The sequence below is a fragment of the Athene cunicularia genome (assembly GCF_003259725.1).
Source record: "Athene cunicularia isolate RWA chromosome 4 unlocalized genomic scaffold, athCun1 chr4_part1, whole genome shotgun sequence".
NCBI lineage: Eukaryota > Metazoa > Chordata > Aves > Strigiformes > Strigidae > Athene > Athene cunicularia.
Genome location: NW_020799098.1, coordinates 29,333,720 through 29,358,837, shown reverse-complemented (window position 1 = coordinate 29,358,837; position 25,118 = coordinate 29,333,720). Strand labels below are relative to the sequence as shown.

Below are 25,118 nucleotides of genomic sequence, written 5' to 3'. Positions count from 1 at the left end.
AACTGCCCCTGAAAGCACCACAACCTCTACTCATGGTGATGGTTCACAGAGGTGGCTAGAACCAAGACCTTGGACAAGTTTGTCACCCAAGAGGTAGGTGATTACAAGCAGCTGTGGGCTAGCTGTACCCTTGTTCTGCCTTGAGGTCTCTTGTCAACAGTCAAGTATATGTCAGGACTATGTGTCTCTTATCTCTGCAAAGTTCTTCAGATCCCCCTTTGTTCCTTTCACAGTTTTTCTGTTTTCTTCATCTTTTCTTCAAATTCTCCTCATTTATGAGACTCTAATGAACTTCCCACTAGAGCTTATATGCAGGAAGACTCACTTTCAAACCGTGAATGCAACATATATCAGATAAGGTTTTCCAGACTCTTCCTGCCTCTGACACAGGCTTTGTAGTTGTCTTAGGTAAATTATACGAAACTCAGGAAAACACCACACTTTTCAGCCATTCATACATTAACAATAACGTTTTCCTCATGTTGCTGTAAGTGGCTAAGGAAGAGAACAAAGAAACATGTTTGCTCTCTTCAGATATAAAGGTTCACATAAAAAATCCCCTCTGGCATACATCAGTGCCCAAGAGACAGGAGGAAGCCAGTGCAGAAGGCGTGCTGTGTTCTCACATGCAGAAACATCTATGGACAACCAAAACAAAGCCGTGAAGTCACAAAGCCCCTCATTGTTTTGCGAAGGGCTGGACATAAACACTCCCTGTCCTATCCTAGCAAGGCTGGTGTATGTCTGAATATGCCTGCACAGCTCCCTGTTTCATGGATACCTCTTCTGCTTTTCTGCACCAGAAGCTCAGGCCCGGAGGTCTGAGTGCCACAGTTATGATTACAAAAACATTGCCCACCATAGGGTCTCTAACACACTTAAATCTTCAGCCAAGGAGAAAGTGGGAATTTTACCTGGTGAACTCAATAAGAACTGAACACTACAGCACAGTAATTACAACAATGAGGACAACAATGCTGCTTTGCTGCTGATGGCCTTCAGCAGAGGCTTCCACTTACTACACACTTCCCCTCAGATGGAGAACATGGGCAGAACCCCCAGGTCCCACCAGCCACCTACAGCTGCCCACTGTAAGCGGGCTCCTGGCAATGGATGCCAGGTCAGCACCCTCCTATCTGAAGTCACCGCTGTATTGAGCAAGTACAGATTTTTTTCCTGTAAAAATGAAATAGTCCAATACTACAATTTGCACTCTCACATGTCAGAGAAGTGTCAGTTATGCCAATCAACTGCTTGCTTTCTTTGGCCATCACTGAAAAAAACGTTGAAAAAAAAAATTACAGAACAAACAAAAGAGACAGCAAGAACGGACTCGATTTTTATCATCAAAGAAGAATGCCAGAGATACCTGTACTAATTAAACTTTTGTTCTTTTCTCTTTAGTTGAAATTTAGTATTCATTAAAATTCACTGTAACAGAGTTTCCAAGTCACCAGAAGACTTCTTCCATTTGCCACAGCAAACCGCACACTTGAGATGGCTTTCGCTGCCCACCCCCTGCCCCACCACCGAGGAGAATGGCACCAGGCAGGTCACACAGCCCCAGCCATGGAGCAAACATCAACACGTCCCCACATCGCACCACGGGGCAGCCCTCCGTCACCAGCGCTAGGGGCAGTGCTGGTGGTGGCCCGGCCTCAGTTCCCAACGCCTGGCATGAAACAGGCAGCTGGGAGGAAGCCCACCAGCCCACTGGCAGCAGCCTCAGCGGCACCACTGCGATGGCATCGCTGACGGCTGGATGCCTCTGAAAGCACAAAGCCAACCAATGCAGCCCCCTACCCAACGCTCTCCTTTCAACAACAAAAACCCAAAGGGACACCTCAGCTACCTGAATAGAAATGACCTTGCAGCCAAAAGAAATTCCCCGTGCATAACCTACGCATGTGCATGGACAGGGGATGCTCCCTCCCCGCACTTTACTGCAGCCTTTGCATCTTGCACACACTTTAGCAGAGACACACTCTCGGCTGCAGCAAGGGGTTAGCTCATTCAAAGAGCCCCAGAGCTATGTGGAGAATAAACTCATTTACTTGCCCCTGAGGAAGTGCCAAGCCAGCCTGGCTTGCTGAACTGCTCCTTCCACTTCTTTCCTGGGTATTTAGGCAGCAGATTAAGGACACACAGGGTGACCATAGGCTTCAAAATGCCCAGAAAAAAATAGTCTGTAATGTACTGCACAGCCAGGCATCGGGCTTCACCTCTCCAGACCTACCTAACCACCCAAATCTACGGCACAAAGGTGTGCAAAGGTCAAAGGTAGGGCATCATCAGTGGGTTTACTGAGGAAAAAGGTGCATCTGGCAGCTCAGCCACAATGATCTGGGCACATGGTTGCTGTTGTGACCATCCTCACGCATGAACATGGAGATAAACAAGAGCCCTCTGCTCCCCCCCAAGCTCTGTCTCTCCATGGAAACACTCTTCTTCAATGCTATCAATCAGTTCCTCCTGCTGTCACCTGTGGGCAACACACATATGAGTCAGGCACCCAAATCTCCATCTTGCCTGCACAAACCTGTCCAAACCTTAGGGTGCTGGTTTGTCCTCAAAGTTTAACAGCATAGCCCACATTTCTTAGAATGGTGAAGAAAACACCTGGAAATCACCCAGAACAGAAAATCAAAGAGATCATGGCCAAACCTACTCAGCACAGACAAAAACCAAGTGTCACGAGACTAGCCTGTGCCCTGACACAACTTGCCCAGAACAAGCTTTCTAAGCCGACCACCTTCCTTTGGACAGCCTGCAGTGGCCACAGGTACCACAGAGCAATCCCCTGGTGCACAAGTACCTCTGGCTTTGAGTAGAAGATGATTCCAAAGCTTCTAGAGGAGACCAACACTGCCAGCCACCCCCCTGACAAGGTGAGGATACAAGGTAAGACTTCCCATCAGCTCCTAGGAGGTAAAGGGGAGAATCAGGTGCTCTACAAGAAGGCAAAATTCCTGTGTTACCTGGCCTCACATTCAGGAAAATGTGCTCCGATATTTTATCAACTCCATTGTGCCGGGCCAAGCACTGGTAGCAGCCCTTAAATGACCTCTGTACGTTCTTTATAATGATGCCCTTCTGAGGATCGGGAATGAACGTCATATTTTTGGGGAGACGTTTGCCATCACATTTTCTCAGTGTGAAGTTTGAAACATCTGGATCTGTTAGCGGGCACACTAGCACGATGTCACTGTCTTCTTTTCCATAGATGAGAGAATCAACAAGGAAGAGCACATTTGGATCTGTGAAGAAACACAAAGACCTGTCAGAGAAGCTGACATTGTATGGGGAACTTCTGATGATCCTACCTCTACAACTGGGCACTTACATCAAAGAAAGTTTTACATTCAGCCAGTAAAACCGAGTTATTACCCAATTCATGGTTACCAAGAGACATTAAATTTTGTCCTAAAGGAGCAGCAGAACAGGAGGTGTGCAGTAGCATTCAATAGCAGACATACTAAAGAATCATGTGCACTAAAAAAAATCTTAGTACTTTTGTATTTGGAGATGGAGATTATTTTTTGCCTTGTTTAGTTCCAAAACCCTCCACCCCCAACTACAGTAAACAGATTTTTCACAGACCATTAAAAGTAATTCGCTTTTAGCTAGTGGCAGGGCTTTAAGGTTTCATGCCCACAGGAGGATTCTGAACAAATTTATGAGCAAATGGAAGTTGAAAAGCACCTAAATTATGGTTTTCACTTCTGTAGAATACATATCTAAATGAACACACATTGCTACCAGAGGAAGCACCAAACAACTTCTCTTTCTCTCTCCTCTCCCTGAAAGCAGGTTTATTTTTAACCTCCTTAGAAAAAAACTGGGCATATCAACAGCACATCTGATTGAAAGAAATCATCATGTAATCTTTCACAAGGTAACTTTCCTAAAGCATTTCATCTTGGCCAACCACACGCAAACATAAAGTACTTTGAATACTTCTATAGCCAAAGTCGAAACCCATGACAGGTGATGACCTTGAAATGCTAAGAACCTGGCTGTTAATAGCACAAAATAAAGGATGGTGTGGTGACAAACACGCTGTAAAAGCTTATTTCAGCTCCCATCTGCCCTCCCTATAGAGTAGCATGAATTAGAAATGTAAAAACAGAGGGCAAAGTTTGCTTTCTTTTTTGCAAACTGGTTTTGTACAACTTGAATGATTAAAGATAACAAACCCTGACTTAACAAGGAAGAGTGAAAGAATTTGGGTAAGATGATGGACAATGTGTATTTGGTTTAAGACAAGAAGTAACAGGCTGAAAAAGAAGCATGGGACATTCACATAAGCAATTAGGAAATGCTAAGTCAAAGGGTGCTCATCACTGAACGGAGAAGTTACTGGATGGTTTCTAGCTTAGAGTAGGGTGTAGTTTTAACCTCATTTGATACTGCTGCCCAAGAAGCCCCCACAAACTAAAAGCTTTGAAGCATCAGTCTAGAACTAGAGGATGGAGACTACTAACAAATGAAAAAGTAAACCATGTCTGAACAGAACCAAAGCATGACGTTTTGCACTCGAAGATACTTAAGATAAATGCTATGGACAGCTGTCACTCCTGAGCTCATGGAAGACCATGAAGTAGAAGAGCTCATCTAAATGTCCCTGATCACAGAGGCTTAACTGACTGGTTTCCTCTCAGTCCACTTTTTCTCCATTATGGACAGAGCCAAGGTATTGACTATGCAGAAGGTAAGGCTTCCCAAGAACAAAAAGACATTTTTGAAAATAGAAGAAAGGAACAAAGACCTGTTTCACTAACAGCTGAAGTTGCAGGGAAGATCTTGGCTGGGGTAAGCAAAATTGCTGAGGTGCTCCCCTCCCATCTTCCATTCCCCTCTGGAAGGCAGACATCATGGTGAGAAGACATGTAAGGATTTGGTGTAGGGAATCCAGGCACAAACAAGGCTGCTCATGGTCATACTCTTCCCTTCACAGCTTTCCATTCCAGATACATTTTGAGTAGCACTTGCTTTCTGTGCATACCTTAGGTTTTCAACACAAGATGCTGTGGTGCTTATCAATGCTTGTGCCTGAAAAGACTTGAGATCAAAATCAAGAGATTTTTCTCTCTTATGTAGGTGTCTGAACTAGCTTCATCTGCACTAAACTTGCTTGGATAGGGACACAAACTGCTTCTATAGATACAACACAAACACTTTCTGACAAGGCAGAAAGGTGAAAGAGGTAAGCGCCTACAGTATGTCAACACTGTGACGTTCTTGGTCACAGAAGCATAGAAAATTTGGGTTTAGTAGATCAAGATGGACGTAAGAGATAAACAGCTGCTACCATTTTATGTTCCATTTGGGATTGCGCTGACTGAGGTTCTTGGTCGTGTTCTCTCTTCACACCCAGCTTTACAAGCAGAAAGCGTATGGGGTGCTTGTGGCAGTCCCACAAGCAGCTGAGCTCATGGTAGCATCTTCAAGGTGATGCAAGATGTCACTAAGCCACAGTCTACTGCAAAAAGATGGCCAACCTCACAAGCAGTTTACTGCTAGGAACTTGTCAAAGTGAAGCTTGCACATTTTTCACACAATTAAGACAAATTAACAACATGATGCATGAGGGTCACACAACTTCTCTGATGCTTTGGTAATCATGCTCCATGGGACGGCTGCCTGCTATCCTGAGGTGAAGGAGTCAGTCACATAATGGATATGATCACAGCTGTCTGGGACAAGTACCATAAGGAAAAAAGTCATGGTAGATAAAGACAATAATATAGGTAACACACATGCCAGATTTCCTTTAGTCATAGTATCAGAGAAACACAGAAGGTCAAGAAAAGTCATTTGTGGTAGCTGCGTGGCTATTTGGACAACTCGGGAGCGGTTAAAGGAGTACTCTTTAAATTGTGTGGCCACTATGTCAGGTGTCTTCCCTTGGGAACATACTGTTTGCTGTGCTGTGCTGGTATCTCCCTGTCTTGGGAGAACAACTTTGCAGTAACTCTCAAAGGACTGGCAGGGTTCAGAGGAGACTCTCTGAGACAACCCCTAATGGACAAGGACTGCTGTCTCCAAGAAAATGGATGCTATAGTACTTTTCTCCATCAACAGGGAAGAAAGACCACCAGTGCTATTTGAAGGAGAAGAAAAATAACTGTCTTTCTCAGAAAGGAAAAGGGAATGCCAGGAATGGTAAACTGTCAGCTTGAGGGCAGATCACAGATCAGGAGCCAACAAAAGAAGAGAAGGAAATTTTAAAAACACTGCGTAAAGAAGAAGGGTAATAACGGATTGTGAAAATGTGTCAAGAGTAGAGGCACTTTTTTTCCAGTCTGATACATTTCTGATCAGTCACGAGGTAGATCAGGAGCTGGAGGCAGAGGAATCATTGCTGCCTGCTGGCTTAAGCCTGAGAGCACAGTCTCAAAAAGCAAAATCCTTTAGCTAACTGCCTCAATAAATGAAGAGCTTGGGGCCAAACCTTACGTGACTCCATACTGATGGATGGCATGGAATTAAAAAGACATTTCTACATACTTCTTGCTTCCTCACAGCACAACTGACTCATACAACTAATTCAGGTCACTTGGCTACCTTCCAGAAAAAAAGGTGTATGTCACCACAAAAACCCACGAATGTAAAAAGAAACTCATTCAGAACTTTTCTCTGGCAACAAAGGCCATTGCAAGCAAAGCTGGGAGTGAGCTTTCTTTCTACTGGACAGGTATGTATATTTCTGCTATGAGACTGTGTTCTCCTTCTGTACCCCAAATTTGTCCCCACCTCCAGCATTTACTGTCCTATTATTTTGGGAGTGGGAAAGTGGGATGGAAAGCAAAAATAATGCCATCATTGATACTTACCTTTCACAAAAACATAAAAAGACGTGACAATAATCCCTTTGCTTTTGCATATATATTTGCCTATGTCTCTGACTGTAGCATTTTTGGTGTACCACTCTTTCTCATTGGAACTCCTTGCTTTTGCTGATGGGTCAGAGTTCTGGAAATTCCAAGTCACAGGTCCATCCTCATTGCATCTCAGCCTGAATTCCTCCCCTTTATTCACAACCAGCGAAGATTCTTCACGGGGCAGTGAACCACCTGGAAAAAAAAAAAAAACAAACCACAAAATACAATGCCTGTCAATACAACGCTTTCTCTTTTCTTCTGCAACAAAATTGTCATTTATAGCTGTATATATGTATTTAATATTTTGGGAGTTATTTCTTAAAAATACTAAGCCACCATGGCACTGTGCAATTCTACAGACACCTTCTGGGTTGCAAGACCTTCGGCAGACAGACCAAATATCCACTGCAGACGGAAATTAGCCTTTGAAAAACCATTTGAAACTAGTTTCAGAAGCACCAGTTTCTGCAATGGTTTGGCTTTTGAGTGGGAACAGACCCAAGCTATTTAAAAATTAAATTCAAGAACATATGAGCCTGATTCTACATGGCAGCACTTTTAATCATTCTTTGTCATTTACTCAGTATGTTGCCAAGAACTGAAGTTTCCTTGCTCAACAGTTATCTTTTTTTAACTGCTCTCTCATGTATTCAGAAGCTTGACTCACACTCTTATATTAGAAGTGTCCAGTTCAATGAAGACATCCGTACATGCTTTCCATAGTTGCTTATTTCTTTAGTTGAAGGGCTAATTCGTCATTTCTTACCTCCAAAAAAATTTCATGCCAATGCTACCAAATTAGTTTCACTGAGGCATCAATCTCCCAATCACCAAAGCTGCTCTAAATGACCTCTTAGCTTTTTTTTTTCATGGAATATGTCATAACACAACTTTTTAAAAGTTCTCAGAAAATGAAGCTGTGTAAAATTAGCACCTTCAAGTCACAACTCCCAGCCACTTCCCAACTTACACTGCACACCTGGAGAAAGAAGCACATTCAGGCTTCTCTGGCTCAGCTGTTAAGAAAAGTCAAGCAGGGGGGTGCTGCGTTAACATACCCCTGATGTGGAAGTCTTAGTGAACCTACAGAATGGGAGTTCACAGGTGAAAATGAAGATAAATTCTTACTGCTATGGACCTACTTAAACATCATGAGAAAATATGAAAATATCAAGGTGGTCCTGAAGGAACAAACTCTTCCCCTTTCAGAGTAGTTCTTCAGTCCTACAAGCAATCCTCAGCTTACAATAACTGTGCTGTTAGCTAATGTCCCTCTCATGTGAAGCACAGTTGTACAAGATTGTACAACATCCATATGTAGTAGCAGAGTCACGCCACTGAAAATACTACTTGCATTCAAAAACACACTCTGTGGCTCCGTTCAGAGGCTGAATTTCCCCACCCACACAGATAACAACAGACGTTCAACCAAAACAATCGGATTAATTAGTTGGGATGAGGTTATATACTCCAGACTTAATTCACTCACCTCACAGCTTTAGTTGTTCTTAAAGTATATACCGGATTAAGACCATGTCAGGTAACTGCTCCTCTTCCTGACAAATCCACCGTCGAGCAGGAAGCAAAGGATGGTCAGACCACCTGCAGACTCTAATTAATTTGTTTGTGGTCTGGGTTTTGGAGTGAGCCCTTATTCTTTCCCCATCTCCCTCAGATTAAAATTTATTTACCAGTGCTCATCACAACAAGCAGTCATTTTTCCAGCATCACCAGAAATTTTCCAAATGAGGTCCACTAACCTTGCATATAAGCTTCTGTGACCAAATGCATAAACAACCACCACAGAAATAGTAATTGTCAGAAAAAGGGAGAAAACCCCCATTTTTCAGTTAAATTCTGCTACCTCAAAGTGCAGGTGTGAGCCTGAGCTGTGATACAGCAGCTCAAAAAAAGAGAGTGCAAGTTTAATGTCTCAGGTCCTGGCCAGCAGTGGTTCAGCAGGCAGGAGAGCTGGAAAAATGCTTTGCCTTGGACACAGGGGTGCCTGACCGCAGGGTAGAGGCAAGGAGACCTCTGATTTGCACACCCCCCTCAGATCAGTGCCAGCAACTTTTGGCACCTGAAAAGGCAGAGGGAAAAGACATCTGAGAAGGTCTAATGAAAGACCATAGACGTCCTTCATGGGGACATCTTTGGAAGACTTCTCTGCCGCTTCCCACAGACCATAGGGTATTTCAAGTGACAAACAACATGAGCTGCATAAAACAGCAAAAGTGCAATGTGGTATGCCCACTCTGGCACTAGGTCCTCAGATCAGTCAGGGGAGGTTGGGAAAGCAGATCGGGACATTCTTCACTGGCATCACTCCCTGCCTGCGACCAGCAAGGTCTCAGCCTGGGCCCTGCCAAGTGAGGTGGGCATGTGGCTGGGCTGAGACGGCCCCCACTGCCCACCCCCTGCCCCACCACCGAGGAGAATGGCACCAGGCAGGTCACGCAGCCCCAGCCATGGAGCAAACGTCAACACGTCCCCACATCGCACCACGGGGCAGCGGCAGCCCTCCGTCACCAGCGCTAGGGGAAGTGCTGGTGGTGGCCTGGCCTCAGTTCCCAACGCCTGGCATGAAACAGGCAGCTGGGAGGAAGCCCACCAGCCCACTGGCAGCAGCCTCAGCGGCACCACTGCAATGGCATCGCTGACGGCTGGATGCCTCTGAGAGCACAAAGCCAACCAATGCAGCCCCCTACCCAACGCTCTCCTTTCAACAACAAAAACCCAAAGGGACACCTCAGCTACCTGAATAGAAATGACCTTGCAGCCAAAAGAAATTCCCCGTGCATAACCTACGCATGTGCATGGACAGGGGATGCTCCCTCCCCGCACTTTACTGCAGCCTTTGCATCTTGCACACACTTTAGCAGAGACACACTCTCGGCTGCAGCAAGGGGTTAGCTCATTCAAAGAGCCCCAGAGCTATGTGGAGAACAAACTCATTTACTTGCCCCTGAGGAAGTGCCAAGCCAGCCTGGCTTGCTGAACTGCTCCTTCCACTTCTTTCCTGGGTATTTAGGCAGCAGATTAAGGACACACAGGGTGACCACAGGCTTCAAAATGCCCAGAAAAAAATAGTGTGCAATGTACTGCACAGCCAGGCATCGGGCTTCACCTCCCCAGACCTACCTAACCACCCAAACCTACGGCACAAAGGTGTGCAAAGGTCAAAGGTAGGGCATCATCAATGGGTTTGCAGAGGAAAGGGACACATTAGAGATAGCAGTGCATAAATGAACATCATAACTGACATACTAAATGAGTGTGGATCTGTCAAACCACGCACACCGCTGTGATGTGTGCAAATGCTGATGGGCACTGCAGCAAGAAACTCTACCCCTTCCAAAGGCCAGCTCTTTAGTCCTACAAATAACCATTGCTCCACGCCTCTCTGATGCATAGCACAGTATTGCACAGTTGGACTGGATGTATAATAGTCATGCCTGAGCTGGGGGGGAATACTTTTCAAACATCAACACCACTTGAATGCAAAAACACACTCTGCAGCTCCATTGAGAGGCTGAATTTCCCCGCCCACACAGATAACAATAGACGTTCAACCAAAACAATCGGATAATTAGTTAGGATGAGGTTGTATACTCCAGACTTAATTCACTCATCTCACAGCTTTAGTTGTTCTTAAGATATATACTGGATTAAAACCAGGTCAGGTAACTGCTCCTCTTCCTGACAAATCCACCACAGAGTAGGAAACAAAGGATGGTCAGACCACCTGTAGAGCCTAATCACTTGGTTTGTGGTCTGAGTTTTGGAGGGAGCCTTTATTTACTCCCCATCTCCCTCAGATGAAAATTTATTTATCATTGCTAAATCCAACAGGCAGTCCACCAGCACTTGTTATTCCAGCACCACCAGAAATTTTCCATGAGGTCCACTAATCCTCTACACAAACTCACATGACTGAAAACATAAACAAGCATCCCAGAAATAATAATAGCCAAGAAGATTAAGAAAAATATAATTTCCCATTTTTATGCAATGTTTATGACTCTTATCTACTCTTTCTCCTAGCACTCATTCTACCCATTCCGGTTATGAGTTCAAAATTTTGCAGCACTTACTATCAGGACTATCTAACAAGTTGTTGGAAAGATTTAAAGGTGGCAAACAACACAGCAGAGCATGACTCCATCCAGAGGCACAAGAAATCCATTACGTACCGGAGATGGGGAACAAAAAGCAAGAGGGAACAAGCATGCTGTGGCATCCACAACAAAAGCCATGATATTCCAGTTGAAACGAACACTCATATTTCAAGACAATCTTGCTACAGCTCCTTTTACACAGCCTACAAATTCTCAGCAAATCAAATTGAATTAATGCCTCATGCAAAGCATTGGCACAATGTAAAAGGGTTTTTTTGTTGCCTTCTGAAAATAATGTTTCTTCAAGCAAAGTATGGCAGTGTAGGACAAGAGGTTGTAAAGAACTATCAAATATAGTTGGTATTATGCACCTAAATATCGCCTGTCTTTAAAAAGGAAGAATTAAAACAGTGCTTAGAAAGATGGGAAAGACTTTGTTATCTTCTTTTTGGAGGAATAATTAAATAACAGAAATCTGAGAGTTTAACCAACAATTTGTAATCCAGTGTACTAATCCCCACAGCATGTGTCCATCTGCTATCTCTTGATCTTTCCTCAGACTGCTAATGCCTCACATACGAGACTGCTCTATTTGTACTGCGCCCAAGGCATGATGGGGTTCTTCCAGGCCCACTGTTGCTCTTGCATGCTCCAGTAACACCAATCATCAGCATGTAACCATAACCATGACACTAACACTAATAATTCGAGAAATAGTTGTGTTGGCGGGATATATGCCAAGCATGGTAAGAGATCTAAGTGCCAAACTCCATGGGATATGGCATTTGCTGTCTCCTCCCAGAGCTCCATGTTCATCCCAGGCAGGACCATGGCTCTACCAGTCACCAGCAGGATTGTAAACTCTTCTGAGCGACAGGATGGAGGAACCATTATTTCTCCACTGAAGATTTCCAGGTGTGGGTGTTACTCTGTTATCTGACCCACACCTGGGCATGCCTCTATCTCCTTACACCTTGGAAAAGAAGGTGGACCACTACTTCAATATTTGGCTGAGTGTCCCCACCTCTGAAGTATACCTGACCACAGGGACCCCACAGGACAAGGGGAAGAGAAGAAACCCATCCTCTGCCCCCATGGCTGATCAGTGGAGGCAGATGATCACAGACGGTCACAGGCTTTGGATCCTGCTGTGAAACACCCCAACACTCCCCATAAACTGCATACCTAGAGCACCACATTGGGGTTTTGGATGAGTTGGCCTCAAGGACAACCAGCAGGTAGCTATTATACGCTAAACAACATATGCCAATAATGGCAAATATTTAATAATTAACAATGAAAAAAAAAATTGCAAAGCTCAAGAGTTAGACAGCCCAAGATACATTTTGGATGTTCTAAATCTGTGTCCCACAGAGAAGAGTAACCTCCACTATCCTAGCTTCTCCTTGTAATATAACAAATCTGAGATATAAACTACAATGCTGGGATCACTTGTGAACAAGGCTGTGTAACTGAAAAAAGAAGCAGAATATATGAATATATTACAAGCAGCTTCCTAAGCCCTAAAAATGAAGGGAGAAGGAGGAAAGAGGGGGAGTACAGCAGTTGTGACTTCTGCATGAAGAAGGAACATCTGGAAAACCAGGCTGAAGGAATTAGAAAATGAACCAGCTCTAGATAATACTGATAGGAAATGCAGGTCAAATTGCAGGGATATGATTAAGGACAGCAGAATGTTCCTGTAACAATTAAGGGATGTGCAAACAACAAAAGCTTTGGATAAGGAGTGCACCATCCTGCAAAAAAAAAAATGGTTTATGCTGGAGCTTTTCAGCCTCAACAACAACACTGCTGTAGCACGGAAAAGCACATCAGGTGCAAGTCTGTATCATGCTCACAAACAACTGGAAAACATCTTCAGCTGCTAGCAAACAACAGACGTGAGACTGGCATGGAATAAGATGAAGAGTCAAGCACTGTGGATTTTATTCCCAGCTCTGCCACAGATTTCCTGCACAACTTTAGGCCAACAGGTTAGTCCCTCTGTGGCTGTTTCCTCTTTCAACTCTTATCTAAACATTAAAAGGAAAAAGAAGTTTGTGGCAGCTCTATAACACAACAGATTGCTTTCAAAGAAACAAAACCAAATCAAACCAAACCCCTTGTGCCTTATCCCACTCACTTCCACAGTAAACTTATCTCCAACATCTCTGAGGACAGGGACACAACGCAGCCGCACAGTACAGTCACAACCTGCTCACATCCTGTACCAGCCTTTCTGCCAAGTCCGAGGGACTGGCAGTGACCTGCCAGCAGGTTCACTGCTACCCAGCAAGAGCAAATCCCCCTCCCTGCCTCTCCCAGACTGAGACACACTGTCAGGACATGGCAGGCTCCTCTTGAGCTTCTGCCTCTTCCCCCTGTGGTTGTCCATAACCTTCGTAGTCCCCATGTAAGCTGACAAACACTGCACAGAGAAAACAATGACCCGACCATGACCTGATCCTGACCACGATTTCTAAACCAGTTAACGTTTTTCTATGACAAATGCACTGAGGAGCTAAACTTCAAGGGACAAAATGTCCGTGACTTTCGTGTAAGATTGTGGTGATTGGGTACAATTAGACTTTCTTTCAGTGCCTATTCATTCGGGGCACTGGGTTCATTTCAAGGGTTATCACACAGACCTCACTCACCACATTTTTCAGTTTCTCATCTACAACAACATAAGAGAGCAGAAACAAGAGATATGTTTTATCAGTTAAAGTAGTGGCACTGTTGTAGATGCAATGGTCCAGGGATATCAGCAAGACATAGCTTGCAGGGAAGTAATATCCTCTTTCACCATACCCAGCACTGCTGGAAAAATGAACATGTTTTCAGACACAGAAGTCTCCCACAGATCTGAACGAAAACCAGAAGCTAAAACATCTCTTTCACACAAGTGCAGAGGTCCTAGCCAGAAGCCTGCCCAGTCTTCCTTACAGTATTAGTTGGTCTAATTCAAGAGTACTGCGTTTCCAACTCTGTCTCTTATTTGTTAAAGCCACTATGACACTTAACATATGCTACGATGGAGATTAATTTAAGACCTTTTCAATTATATTTTCTTTGTCCTGCCATTTCATGCCCCAAGGAAACAAAGTGCCAAACTTGCATGTTAATCACACTGAAACAACTTTAATTTACTATGATGTATAAAATCTCCCAGATTTTTCGAAGGAGAGATGCTATCATATGCTTACTTGTTTTGTTCCACTTCACTAAACAGACACTCTCCCTTATGCTAGATGAAAAGTTTAGCAATGGCAAATGTCAATTTTAAATGATTTGATCTGAAAGCTACATCAGATCCCATTTCAGCTAGGCTGCGGGGGAAAAGAAGGCTAGCAGTATAGTCTCTTACTTCACAAAAGAAACCATCCGCACCAACACCCATGCTAGTGTCTTCTTCAAAGACACAGACCAAAAAAGACCAAAGATGTGATTGTCCCCTGTAAGCGTCACTGACTCTTAGCATATATGAATGCCACAAACCCTTGCTGATAGAAATGATGACTGGCTCCTCTGTCCCAACTTCATTTCGGAGACTGAAAAATAATTTAACTGTCACCAGGCATGTATTACAGGATCTTGACTGATTAAGCTTCCCTGCAGAACTAAGTGGTTTGTTTCTAACCCATGTAACAGAGTCAGTGCTATCTGCTGACCAACAGACTCTTCAACACCATGTGTTTCCCAAGCAGAAATGCAGAGCTCCTGCACTTGTGCTTGCTCTGAAGTTTTTGATCCTCAGAGGCTGTACGTTACTAAGCAGAAAACCAAGGGAGGGAATTAGCGGGGGCTTTGACATTTACCCAGCTGCATGAGGGTAACCACTGCTTTCTCTCCCATCCTTCCCCCCCTGTAGACCCTTCACCCTGCACGGGAAGGGGGCAGAGGAAGGGCACTGCAGAGAGCAGAAGGCAGGAGCTTGACAGCCCAGCACTCAAAGGCACAGCCAAACCAACTCCATCTGCAGGCAGCGTAAAGGAGAAATGGGTATCCCCCAACACAAAGAGCAAGTGTGGAGTCAGACAGCTGATTCCCACCCGTGTCAAACCCAAGAGAGGAAGTGGAAGGAGGCTGGAACAAAGGTTGTCTTTATCTTCTGTGGAGGCATGAGCATTGGGAACCACAGAGGCAGCTGGACCTTGGCTGTGGCTGTGAGACAGCCCTCCTCTGCAGTGACACCCCTTGGGAAGCTTTCAGCTTCAAGGTTTGGGATCGCTCCTACATGAACCTGCCTCACAACACACCTCACACCCTGGGACAAGTAAAAGGCACTTGGTGCTTACCCCTTGCAGAGAAAACACCTCAGGGGACTGAAGAGAAACCCAACTACACCTGAGGAGAGGTTATGCACCCCTCCAAACGAGATGTGGCTAACCAGAAACAGCCAGCACCAGAGGCAGGTGCCAAGCAGACAAATCCAGTCAGCTCTCCAGCCCCCACACATCCCACTCTCACAGACGTTCACAGGATTTTCAGGCAGGACAAGCGTTAACACCTGGGCTGATCCCCAGATTGTGGGTGGAAGCCTGCAGAGGGTCTTAGAGCAGCAGTGTAGCTGATGACACTTCCCTTCCTTATCAGAAGCAGGCTTAGCAGAGCAGATTCTGCAAATGACTCCGCAACGTGAGACTTGCCCTATACATGCAAACGCAATGCTCCCTCAAGGCAGGGGGCTGGGGGAAGTAACTGCACCTTCCAGAGACAGAGATGTACCTTCTTCTTGCCACAGCTGCTTGGTCTTCTCATGCTGGGGTGAGGAAACTCCAGCCATGCAAAGAGGCCACTTTTCCTGCCTATCACGCAGCTTGCCCTTTCTGACTGGCATGCCCCACTCTGCTAATACAGCTAATAGAGGAATTTGTCAAGGGCAGAGGTGTAGCTTAATATCATTCTAGTTTAGCATGCATAGTAAATGGCCACAGCAGGATCAGATGCCATGCTTCCTTTCCATGCCTGGGTATGATACCTTTCTGAATCCTTTTTCTGGGAAGTCAAAGCTTTCGGGCTTTTTCTGTTGTTTTGGGGGGTCTGGGTTTGTTTTTGAAGGAGCGCCACATTTACAATAGCAGTCCAGTCACTCATCTTGAAGCACCATGAGCAACAACCTATTCTAGGCAATTAGTTAATTTTATTACAGCACGTTGACACACTATGGTCCCTTATACCTAAACTTCCCACCACAGAAGGAATCTACAGGCAATGGACAAAACCAAACCCAAAGCATGACAGACCTATCAGGTTTCTTTAAACTTGAATGGTCTAAGCTTGAAACAACTATCTGCTAATTCTTATTCAAAGAAAAATACATAGGACAGATAAATATCTATGTATGTACGCACACAAGCAGAATCTGAAAAAAAAAGAGCAACTGTTTGTTGCAACACTTGTCAGCATTAAGATTTATACATTTAGACTGATCCTTCTACTGAATTATTGCCTTCTTTCCTCTAATTTCCAAAATTACTTATTAACCAGCTGTTCCCACAGTTAGTTTTATCAGCTGTTAGACATGAAAATAAACAAATTATAAAGTATGGAGAATGATTAGAAGGAATGGAAAAGAGCACTAATGCATAGCATATTCAAATTCAGCTGTCATTCAGCCCGTCTATTCCTTTAATGGCTTTTTCTTCTCACTTCTCTTTGCTGACATTGACATTAAAAGGTGCAGCATCTTTCAACTTCCATTTTGAATGAAAGTTCCTTGTAATGAGCAACACGGGCTTGAAAGCGTGTTTTCAGAAATGCAGTGAAAAGGTAGTTTTAATGAAGAGAAATGAGAAAACTGGAGAACAGTGAATTGTTTTGCAATCTGAATTAATGCCTATCTGGAAAAGGCTCAACTGAGGAAGGAGATGTACGACTTTTGGCAATGCAAATTCTAATTATTTCAAGTCTTGGCAGTAATTTTATCAAATAGTAGCAATTTCATTAAAAGGTGCACTGGTAATCATCTACATAAGGCCTTCAGAGGGGGAAATATACCAATAATTGCATAATTACGTTATCATTGCTCTTATGATGGACCACATTAAATACCACAAAGAGGAACACTGCTTTTTACTTTCTCTAGATATTTAGTTCAGTACTTTTTCATAGAAGATTACAGCAATAAACAAGACTTTCAGATTAATAAATATGTTCACCAAATTTGCACAAGACATAGCTATCTTATGTCCACATTACTTTGTATTCTCTTTTCCTTCACTGAAAGAATTGATAGATTCATGAGAAAAATGCTGGGTTTAGTAATAAGATAGCTAAAGTATTTATATAGCTCTATTACTGAAATACAGGTCATTGCATCACATCATGCATCCACAGGGCACACGGATCCATTTAAAAAGCAGGGTCTGGAGTATTTACATATTTGACCATTTAAATTATCTATTCACTGATTTTTAATAAGCCTGCAATAAGTTAGATTTCCCTTGTTTAACTAGTACACAAACTTTGCTACTAAGACATTGGTAAAAAATTCTTGCAGAAGCATTGTTTTACAGACAATACCAAATCTAATAAACATATTTTTAATGAGGGACCCAGTATTAGAGAAGTATCTTTGCACATGCCTTCTGAAACTGTGACTAGGACAACTTCTGGAAGATTCATCAGCATGTTCTTCAGAACCTCCCAGGGTGAACACATCTCACCTCAGGTAATCATGCTAACAACCAGCAAGATTTGTCACTGATGTTGTCTTGAAGTGCCTTGAATACAGAGATTTGGATATAACTCTGACAATCCAGTTTCACTTCCCCAGCCTTCTGGCAAGGAGATACATAACTCAGCTGTTGAAATTAATTTCCAATGTAAGCAGAAGTCCCACTTGCATTTTTTGCTTGTGCTTTACTTCCTAGTTCAGTAATAAGCCCTGACACAAATTGCATATATATGGCATATATATAGCTAGCTGCTTATTGAAAAAGTGGTCCTCCTTCCTACCGCAGGAGACACACAAGAAGGCATCGCACTGTGAGCACAGTCTGAGTACTTGCCTACACAGGGAATCCCATTTCAGCATCATTTCTGATGTTATCTAGTTTGTGGGAGTATACCAGAAATACAAGGTTTACTTCTGCTCCTTCTATTTGACCTCTTTTATTGTGCTGCATACCTCAAATCCTAGGTATGATGATATTAGCACTCCTGCAAAGTCAGCAGTTTTATGTATAATACCTGGAAGCCACACGTGCTATGGAATAGGAAACTTTAACAGATTGTGTTACAATGAACACTACTGAGAGGAAGCTTTTATTTTGTTGAAGATAACGTAATTTCATTAAAAAGTTAGGCTCATCCAGGCGTAGAAAGCACTTCTATGCTATATAAAATAGCAAACAAAGAGCTAGGCAGCAAAAGTAAAAAAAAAAGAATTAGGTAGTCACTGAGCAGCAGAAAACAAATGCCTCGGTACCAGACCTTAGTGCAGAAGAGCATCTAAGGCAAACAAACAGAACTACTTCAGGTAAAAATACCCTATTAAATGGCGTATTTAATTTAATACTATATTAAAAATTAAAAAGTAACATTTTTATAATGCACATTTTCTTTTTAAAATGCAAAAAATATCCAATAGTAATTTTGAAAATACAACATATATTTAAGTTTACAACTCCTCTAATCATTCAAAAAAATTAAAGACAAAAATATTATTCAAGCCGTTTATTTGCTGCCAACATTTTAAAGATAATCAAAGTACTGAATTCATGGAAGTCAGTCGCTGAGCACCTCCAGGCAGGTTGTGCTGCAGCAATAAAGCAGCCTTTGGCATCTGGACGTTCCTAGCAGGTGCAGAGAAAATATTTTCTTTATTTTGGTTCATGCAATACAACTCAATTAAGCCACCAGTCCATTCAAAGGGGAGCTACTGATCAGGAGTTGAAAAAAAACCATGAATGTTTCTTTCCATTGCCATTCTAAGAATAAAAAGAGGAGATGGACTAGTTCTAAAATTTTACAGCATAGTGATTAGAAACCACCAGTTTTGACTACAGATAGGCCTTTCAGACATTAATTCTTTATTTCAAAACATTTCTCAATGAGTTTTTTCTTCTGAATTGGCTGGCTTCTATGTGCTGCTATTTATCTAACGGAAGAACATTTCAGAATTCTCGTTTCCTTCATTGTAATCGATGCAAATCATCAGTAAAAAATCAATTATCTAACACAAGAAACATCAACACTTTCTATTTTGTATTAAAACATACACATGAAGAATCAGAATAAGTGTATATCTAACAAGACACGTAATTGCTTAAATACAGGCAGAGTGATTAATCAAAGTAAGTATAACATTAAGTGCAAAGGCTATATTTAATTAAAACTATCTCAATGGTAATAAAGGAGGTTAAACCTTTCTTTACAAAATGATTAAGTACAAATACAAAACAGTTAAAATGAGACTTACTGTTAGCTGATTTAAATCATAATTAAAATCAGATTTACAATGCTTTGAATCAAACTGAAACACATAGTATATGGGGAGCTGACTATTTTGTTAAACCTGGGAGCACTGCGTTTCTTATCTGGAGTCAAATCTCAATTTTACACATCGCATCTGGAGGAAATGCAAACAAGTTGGAGAGGGTTGAGAACAAAAGGAGGAGGAGGAGTTACGAAAGATGCACCAAAAGAAAAGACTGAAAAAGGTTTATCACAGCAAAGAGAAGGCAAAGATGTTATATTAATTGTCAGCATGTAAAATGTCATTATGAAGAGTATAGTGATCAGCAGTTCACTATATCCACCAGAGCAGGAAAAAAAAAAAAAAAAAGATGGAATTAAGCAACCAGCAAAGGACATTACATTAGGTATCAGGAGAAGCTTTTTACCTTTAACAACTAGTTATGTACTAGAAGAAATGGGTGGTAGACTCTATACTGCAAGTCTGCCTTAGAGCAGGTTAGACCAAAGTCTATCTGAGATCTGCTCCATCTGACGCTGGGGTACACCAGATAACCTCTGCAGGTCTCCTCCAGCCTTACTCTTACAGTTCTGTGGGAGCTTCCCAAGACTTGCTGTGTCTCTTAAGAAACCCAGCTGCAGGAGGCAGGTGAATGTGTGAGAAAAGTCAGATTTCATTCAGCAAAGAATGACGTTTCCAGTCCTGAGGGCTGCAGACAAAACCTTCAACACGTGACATCAGTGCAACTATTAACTCCTGAACAAAAAACAGATTAGGAGAGCCAAGTGCAAATTTTTAATCTCATGATACCCTTCAGCAGGAACCTAGTTAGTTCTGAATGGCCTAGGTATGTGAACAAAAACACAGCTCATTGGGACCTTCCCTCCCGCCCTTAAACACACAGGCTCTGCATGACAGGTTATAACCAACAAGTTCCATTTCTTTTTCCTGTGTGTATTTTGCACAAAGCCTTTCTTTGAAAGAAGTCCACTTCATGTCATGAGGAGCAATTCACCCAGCATGAGCAGAGGAGCACTGCTTAGCTTAAAACAGTTACTGATGGGAAAAGAAAGAAGATGCAGGACTAACCTGGCATTTGACAGGCTTCCAAAGAACCTGTAAAACATGCATCTCTCTGACTTCCAAATTTCCCTGCCACAGTTTTCATCTCTCCTTAACTTGTATCAATCCATGCATGCTCTTTATCACTTAGATTTACAACTGTCAGTGCCTAGTTGACCAGCGAATTCTTCTCTGTATCAGATATTTAATGATTATGTTACATGATTACAGACTCAGCTGTCAAGATGACAGTTAAAATCATAGACGTTTAATGCTGTCACCTCCCCAGTGACAAAAGCCCCCCTGTAGCTGATAATGTTACTAAATGATACTTAATTTTAGTTGCAATTTCCAGGAATGATCCCTATGGAGCAGCCCAGGAGTCGCATAGCGTGGTAACAACATTAGAAACTTCTCTGTTGTTTGCATGCCTGTTTGGTGTTATAATATAACCAAGAGCTTTGCGTACTGTAGAAAAAAAAAAAAATCGGTTGCAACCTGGAAAAGATCATTAAAAATCCATTTAAAGGTATATATGAAAACCTATGTTTTCAGAATAAATCAATATAATCCCCAGGAGTAAATTCACTGAGAGATTAACATTTACTGTGCTTTCTAACTGGTATACTGTAGAAAACAGAAGTCACGTTCTCCCTTCAAACACAGATGTTTACACTGCCCTTATGCTTTTATCACTAACGGCAGCAATCTTGGCCGGTGGACAAACAATACTCTTCGGTTGCCATTAGGTCTGGCAACCAGCCACAGAGACTGCTCATACACATAAAATTACATTCATTTGTGACTGCTTACAGAATTCATTGTCAAAGAAGGTCCTTTTGGAAAAAGTTCTTCTAGTTTCCTAAAAGTCACTGAAAAAGCCAAGCACAATACTTCTGCAGTAAAAAAATACAGAAGAGTAATAATTATTTTAAAATTCCTTTCATGCCAAATCCTAGGAATCGGTATGTGCATTTTCTTCAGATTTTCTAAAATAAATGTCCAAAAGATGTAATGCTGAAATCTGGATCACAACTTTAATTAGATGCCTTTAGTACCAGCTCTCCTCTTTCACCTAAGGTTACAATGAACACCTTAAGCTCTATTAAGGCTGAAGAACCTCAGCCAGGGGAGCTGAGATTCTGACGGACATAAACCAATTTCAAGTTGTTTCGTGCGCAAGGGAATATTCAGAAGGACATTCAGAAATTACAAAAAGGCAAAGTTTTATATGTAAAGTGAGAGCATACTTACAGTAAATGCAATGCATTAGGATATTAGACCTCATTTCCTCTAGCCATTCTCTGAACAGCTGAAAGAGACTTAAGGAAATGAGTCAAAATCCTGGAAGATGTTTGTACTAGATGAAAAAGAAAACAACATCTGTAAAATCATGTGTCACATACATACAGCAAGACAATGTGCAATGCTTGATCTCTGCAATGGCATTCATCTTCATGGACAGAGAGAAAAAGCCGAAAAGTGGCTTAATCTTGAGCAATTACTGCCTCTCTTCTACAAGACTGATATGAGATTAGATTGGTTGTCATGTATTGTAGATAAACGTGTATGTTGTCGAAACTCTTTGATGTTGTGTGGTTCTTGTTTCATCCACAATTTGTTATTCCTTACCTTCAGATTACACCAGAGGGTTTACTGGAAGTTCAGGCTAGAAAGCAGCTTTCCTTCAAACCCCGAATGTTTAGTATTTGGGTTTTAGTTTGACAGTTCCAAATACACCCTAAAAATCTTTTGAATAGCTTGCACTAACAATGAATTACAATTCAAACAGAAATCCAAAGAATACAGAGGTATCATTTGAGTCTCTCACAATGAGATCAGAGAGAGAAAAGGACAAGTTTCATTATAAGAAACCCCTACCAACTGGAACATGACTCAGATGTTCTCCTAAAACCTGTCCTAGCTCATGTTTACACGTGCTAAAGACATCCTTTCTGATTCCACCTGTGTCCTGGTACAACATGTCCCTTCTGGAGGTGACTCAGGATCCCTGAATCAATCCAGGGACCTGCAAAGAAGGTCTGTTTACTGTTTGGACAATCAATGACAGGTTTCTGAGAGAGCTGAAGAAAGGTGGAAAGCATACAGAGAACCAGTATAACCTAACAGTACTACAGCTGCAGTCATCTGTCAAGGAGAGGCTCTCTCTTGCAAAATGAGCACATGAAAATGCCTCCAGTCTCTATGAATGGTACTTAAACGGGATGCAAATGGGAGTCTCACTTCTTGCCAAATTTATCACATTCTTTATTATAAAGCCTGAAGATAAATCACTTATGCACTTGCTGGGAGAGGGTTCCCAGTTGTAACAGAAGGAAAAAGAGTGAGTATTGAGCAATCTTTGACATTTCCATTCTGCTCCTGGCAGTGGCCTTGGGCCACGTTTCTGAACAGGAGAATTTGCACTGCTGAAGGCAAGGGAAGAAAAGGAGAAGGAGAGAACCAAAATGACAATGAGGGAGTAGGGAGGGCAGGATACTCATATGGTTTGAGGGGGTCAAGGCAGCAACTGAGTGACAGCAATCACAATCCTTATCAAGTTTATCTTCCTCCTTCAAGTCTCCTCCCTCAAGGCTGACAGGTAGCAGGAAGCATCATGAAAACAGACATTCTTCCCTCTGGGCACAGGGAGAGCCTCCTATTACTCTGCAGCTGACTAAAAAATAAAGGCTGTATTGATGGATGCTGAAAGGAACCACGTCCAGTCTTCCATGACCACGGGATGGAAATGCCACAGACACTGGCAGAGTACTGGGGGGTGGGGTACAGGGCAAGGCTTGGGGGAGGACAGGCGAAGCACAGAGAAAAGATCATTCCAGAATATTGCAGAAAACAAGAACTAGGCAATCCCCAAATGTAAGGAAAAGTGGAAGCATATGTTAGGAGGCAAGAAAAACAATAAGTAGGAAGGGGCTGTAGACAGAAGAGACAAATGGTTTACCCTCCAAGAAGCTACATTAAGCTCTGTTTTCTACATCCTCCTTCCCTATTTGCAAAACAAATGAAGAAGCTCTTGACTAAAGGCCAAAGAAAGATACTTAATATAAATCTGTATACCGATAAACAACAGGGTAGGTCTCAATAGGGACCACGAGATATCATCCAGTCCAAGCATCTGCACTGAGGCAAACCCAAAAGTAACCCAAGGTCACACCAGCTCCAGAGCTATCCAGCAGAGCAGATCAGCTCCATCCTGCCTGCCACTTCTTATGTCCCCTGTGCCCCTGCCAGGACAAGAGCCATCACTCTCGTACACACTCCCACAAAAAACTAACGCTGAATATTCCTACATCTATGCAATACAGAGATGATGCGCCTAACTTATCCAAAGACGGTTCTCTTTCACAATGACAAGTCATTTATGCCCACTGCACAGTGTATTTTTGCCTACACCGGTTTGTCTCATGTGCACTTGAGGTGAAATGTCTCCCACAAGCGTCTGAACCCTGAATCAGAGGACGGATCATGAGAAAGGTTCCTTCCTTGCCTCTCCAGCACTCTGAAGCCTGCATCCCATGTTTTCCAGGAGATGCTGCCAGTCTGACCTGTTTCTTAAGCTTTCCTTAAGGACAGTCTTCATCCATATGAACCGCATATGGATGTGCTTCATGTAAGCCCATCTTTCAACCGCAGGCAAGAAATACGTGAAGAAAGTTGGTGGGTGTTAATAATTTCAACTTTTTAATTTTTATTTATTTCACGGAATAACTCATTGGTAGTAGACTTTCCCACCCCTGTGGCCACAGCACTAGTATCCTGCAGGCGTATGTGGGTATTTCTAAATAGGAAAGTCCAGATTTTCAGATACCACACTCTAGTTCAGCTTACCAATAAACAAAAGGGACCAAACCCAACAAGTTACCCAAACAAAACTGTTCCTGAATCAACGACTGTCCCCTCTCACATCCCAAAGTAAAGCTCCCGCAGTGAAGAAGCGTGAATTGTCCCTACTGTTAGCTCCTGCTATTTTGGTTTGATGTGCTCCCCGCAGCGCGGGCGGAGGGCCGCGGAGCCCTCCGCGGCTGCGCTGGCACAGGCTGCTCCGGAGGGCTCCCCTCCGCCGGCGGCAGCCCGCGTTACGCACCCAGCGCTGCGCACCGCGTCCCCAGCTTCCCCTTGGGCAAGCAGCAAAATAACCTTCCACGTTATCCGCTTTCAGACTCCGGTGCGCGGGGCCAAATCCCTCCCTGGGCGCAACTGCTGGACCACCAGCTGCGACCTCCTTGCAGCACCTTTCTCCTGCAGAGCCCCAAACGCCTCCTGAGCCTACGAAGCGCGCAACGACCTGCGGGGCGGCTCCGAAAGCCATGTGCAAAGTTGCTCCGCGCTGCAGCCAGGTGCAGTATTTAAAATCACTAGCCCCGTGAGGTTAGGCAAGGAAAGCCCCTTCTAGCAAGGAGGCGGAAGGGAACCTTCGAATTTACACCCGACACGCCGAAGTTCTAGCGCTGCCAGACCTCCCGAAGACCTGGGGGGGCACTGCTTGCCCCCCTCTTCAAGGCGGAGGGTCCACAGTGCCAGAGCAGACGCGCTCTGACGCCCTGTCCCGCAGGGAGCCGCCTGCCCGGCTCCTCCCGACGGCGGGCACCCACCCGCCGGGGCACCCACCCT

The 25,118-nt window shown here is 43.3% G+C and overlaps 1 protein-coding gene across 1 annotated transcript in view; it reads right to left on the bottom strand.

The window, feature by feature from the left end:
- The window catches only part of KIT (KIT proto-oncogene receptor tyrosine kinase), a 122,887-nt gene that overhangs the window by 30,397 nt on the left and 67,372 nt on the right, over positions 1-25,118 (bottom strand). The window contains exons 2-3 of the mRNA XM_026846979.1: positions 6,837-7,076; positions 2,979-3,257 (exon numbers count right to left, since the gene is read on the bottom strand). Coding sequence (XP_026702780.1) covers positions 2,979-3,257; positions 6,837-7,076 — 519 coding nt within the window. The remainder of the gene's footprint in view (positions 1-2,978; positions 3,258-6,836; positions 7,077-25,118) is intronic.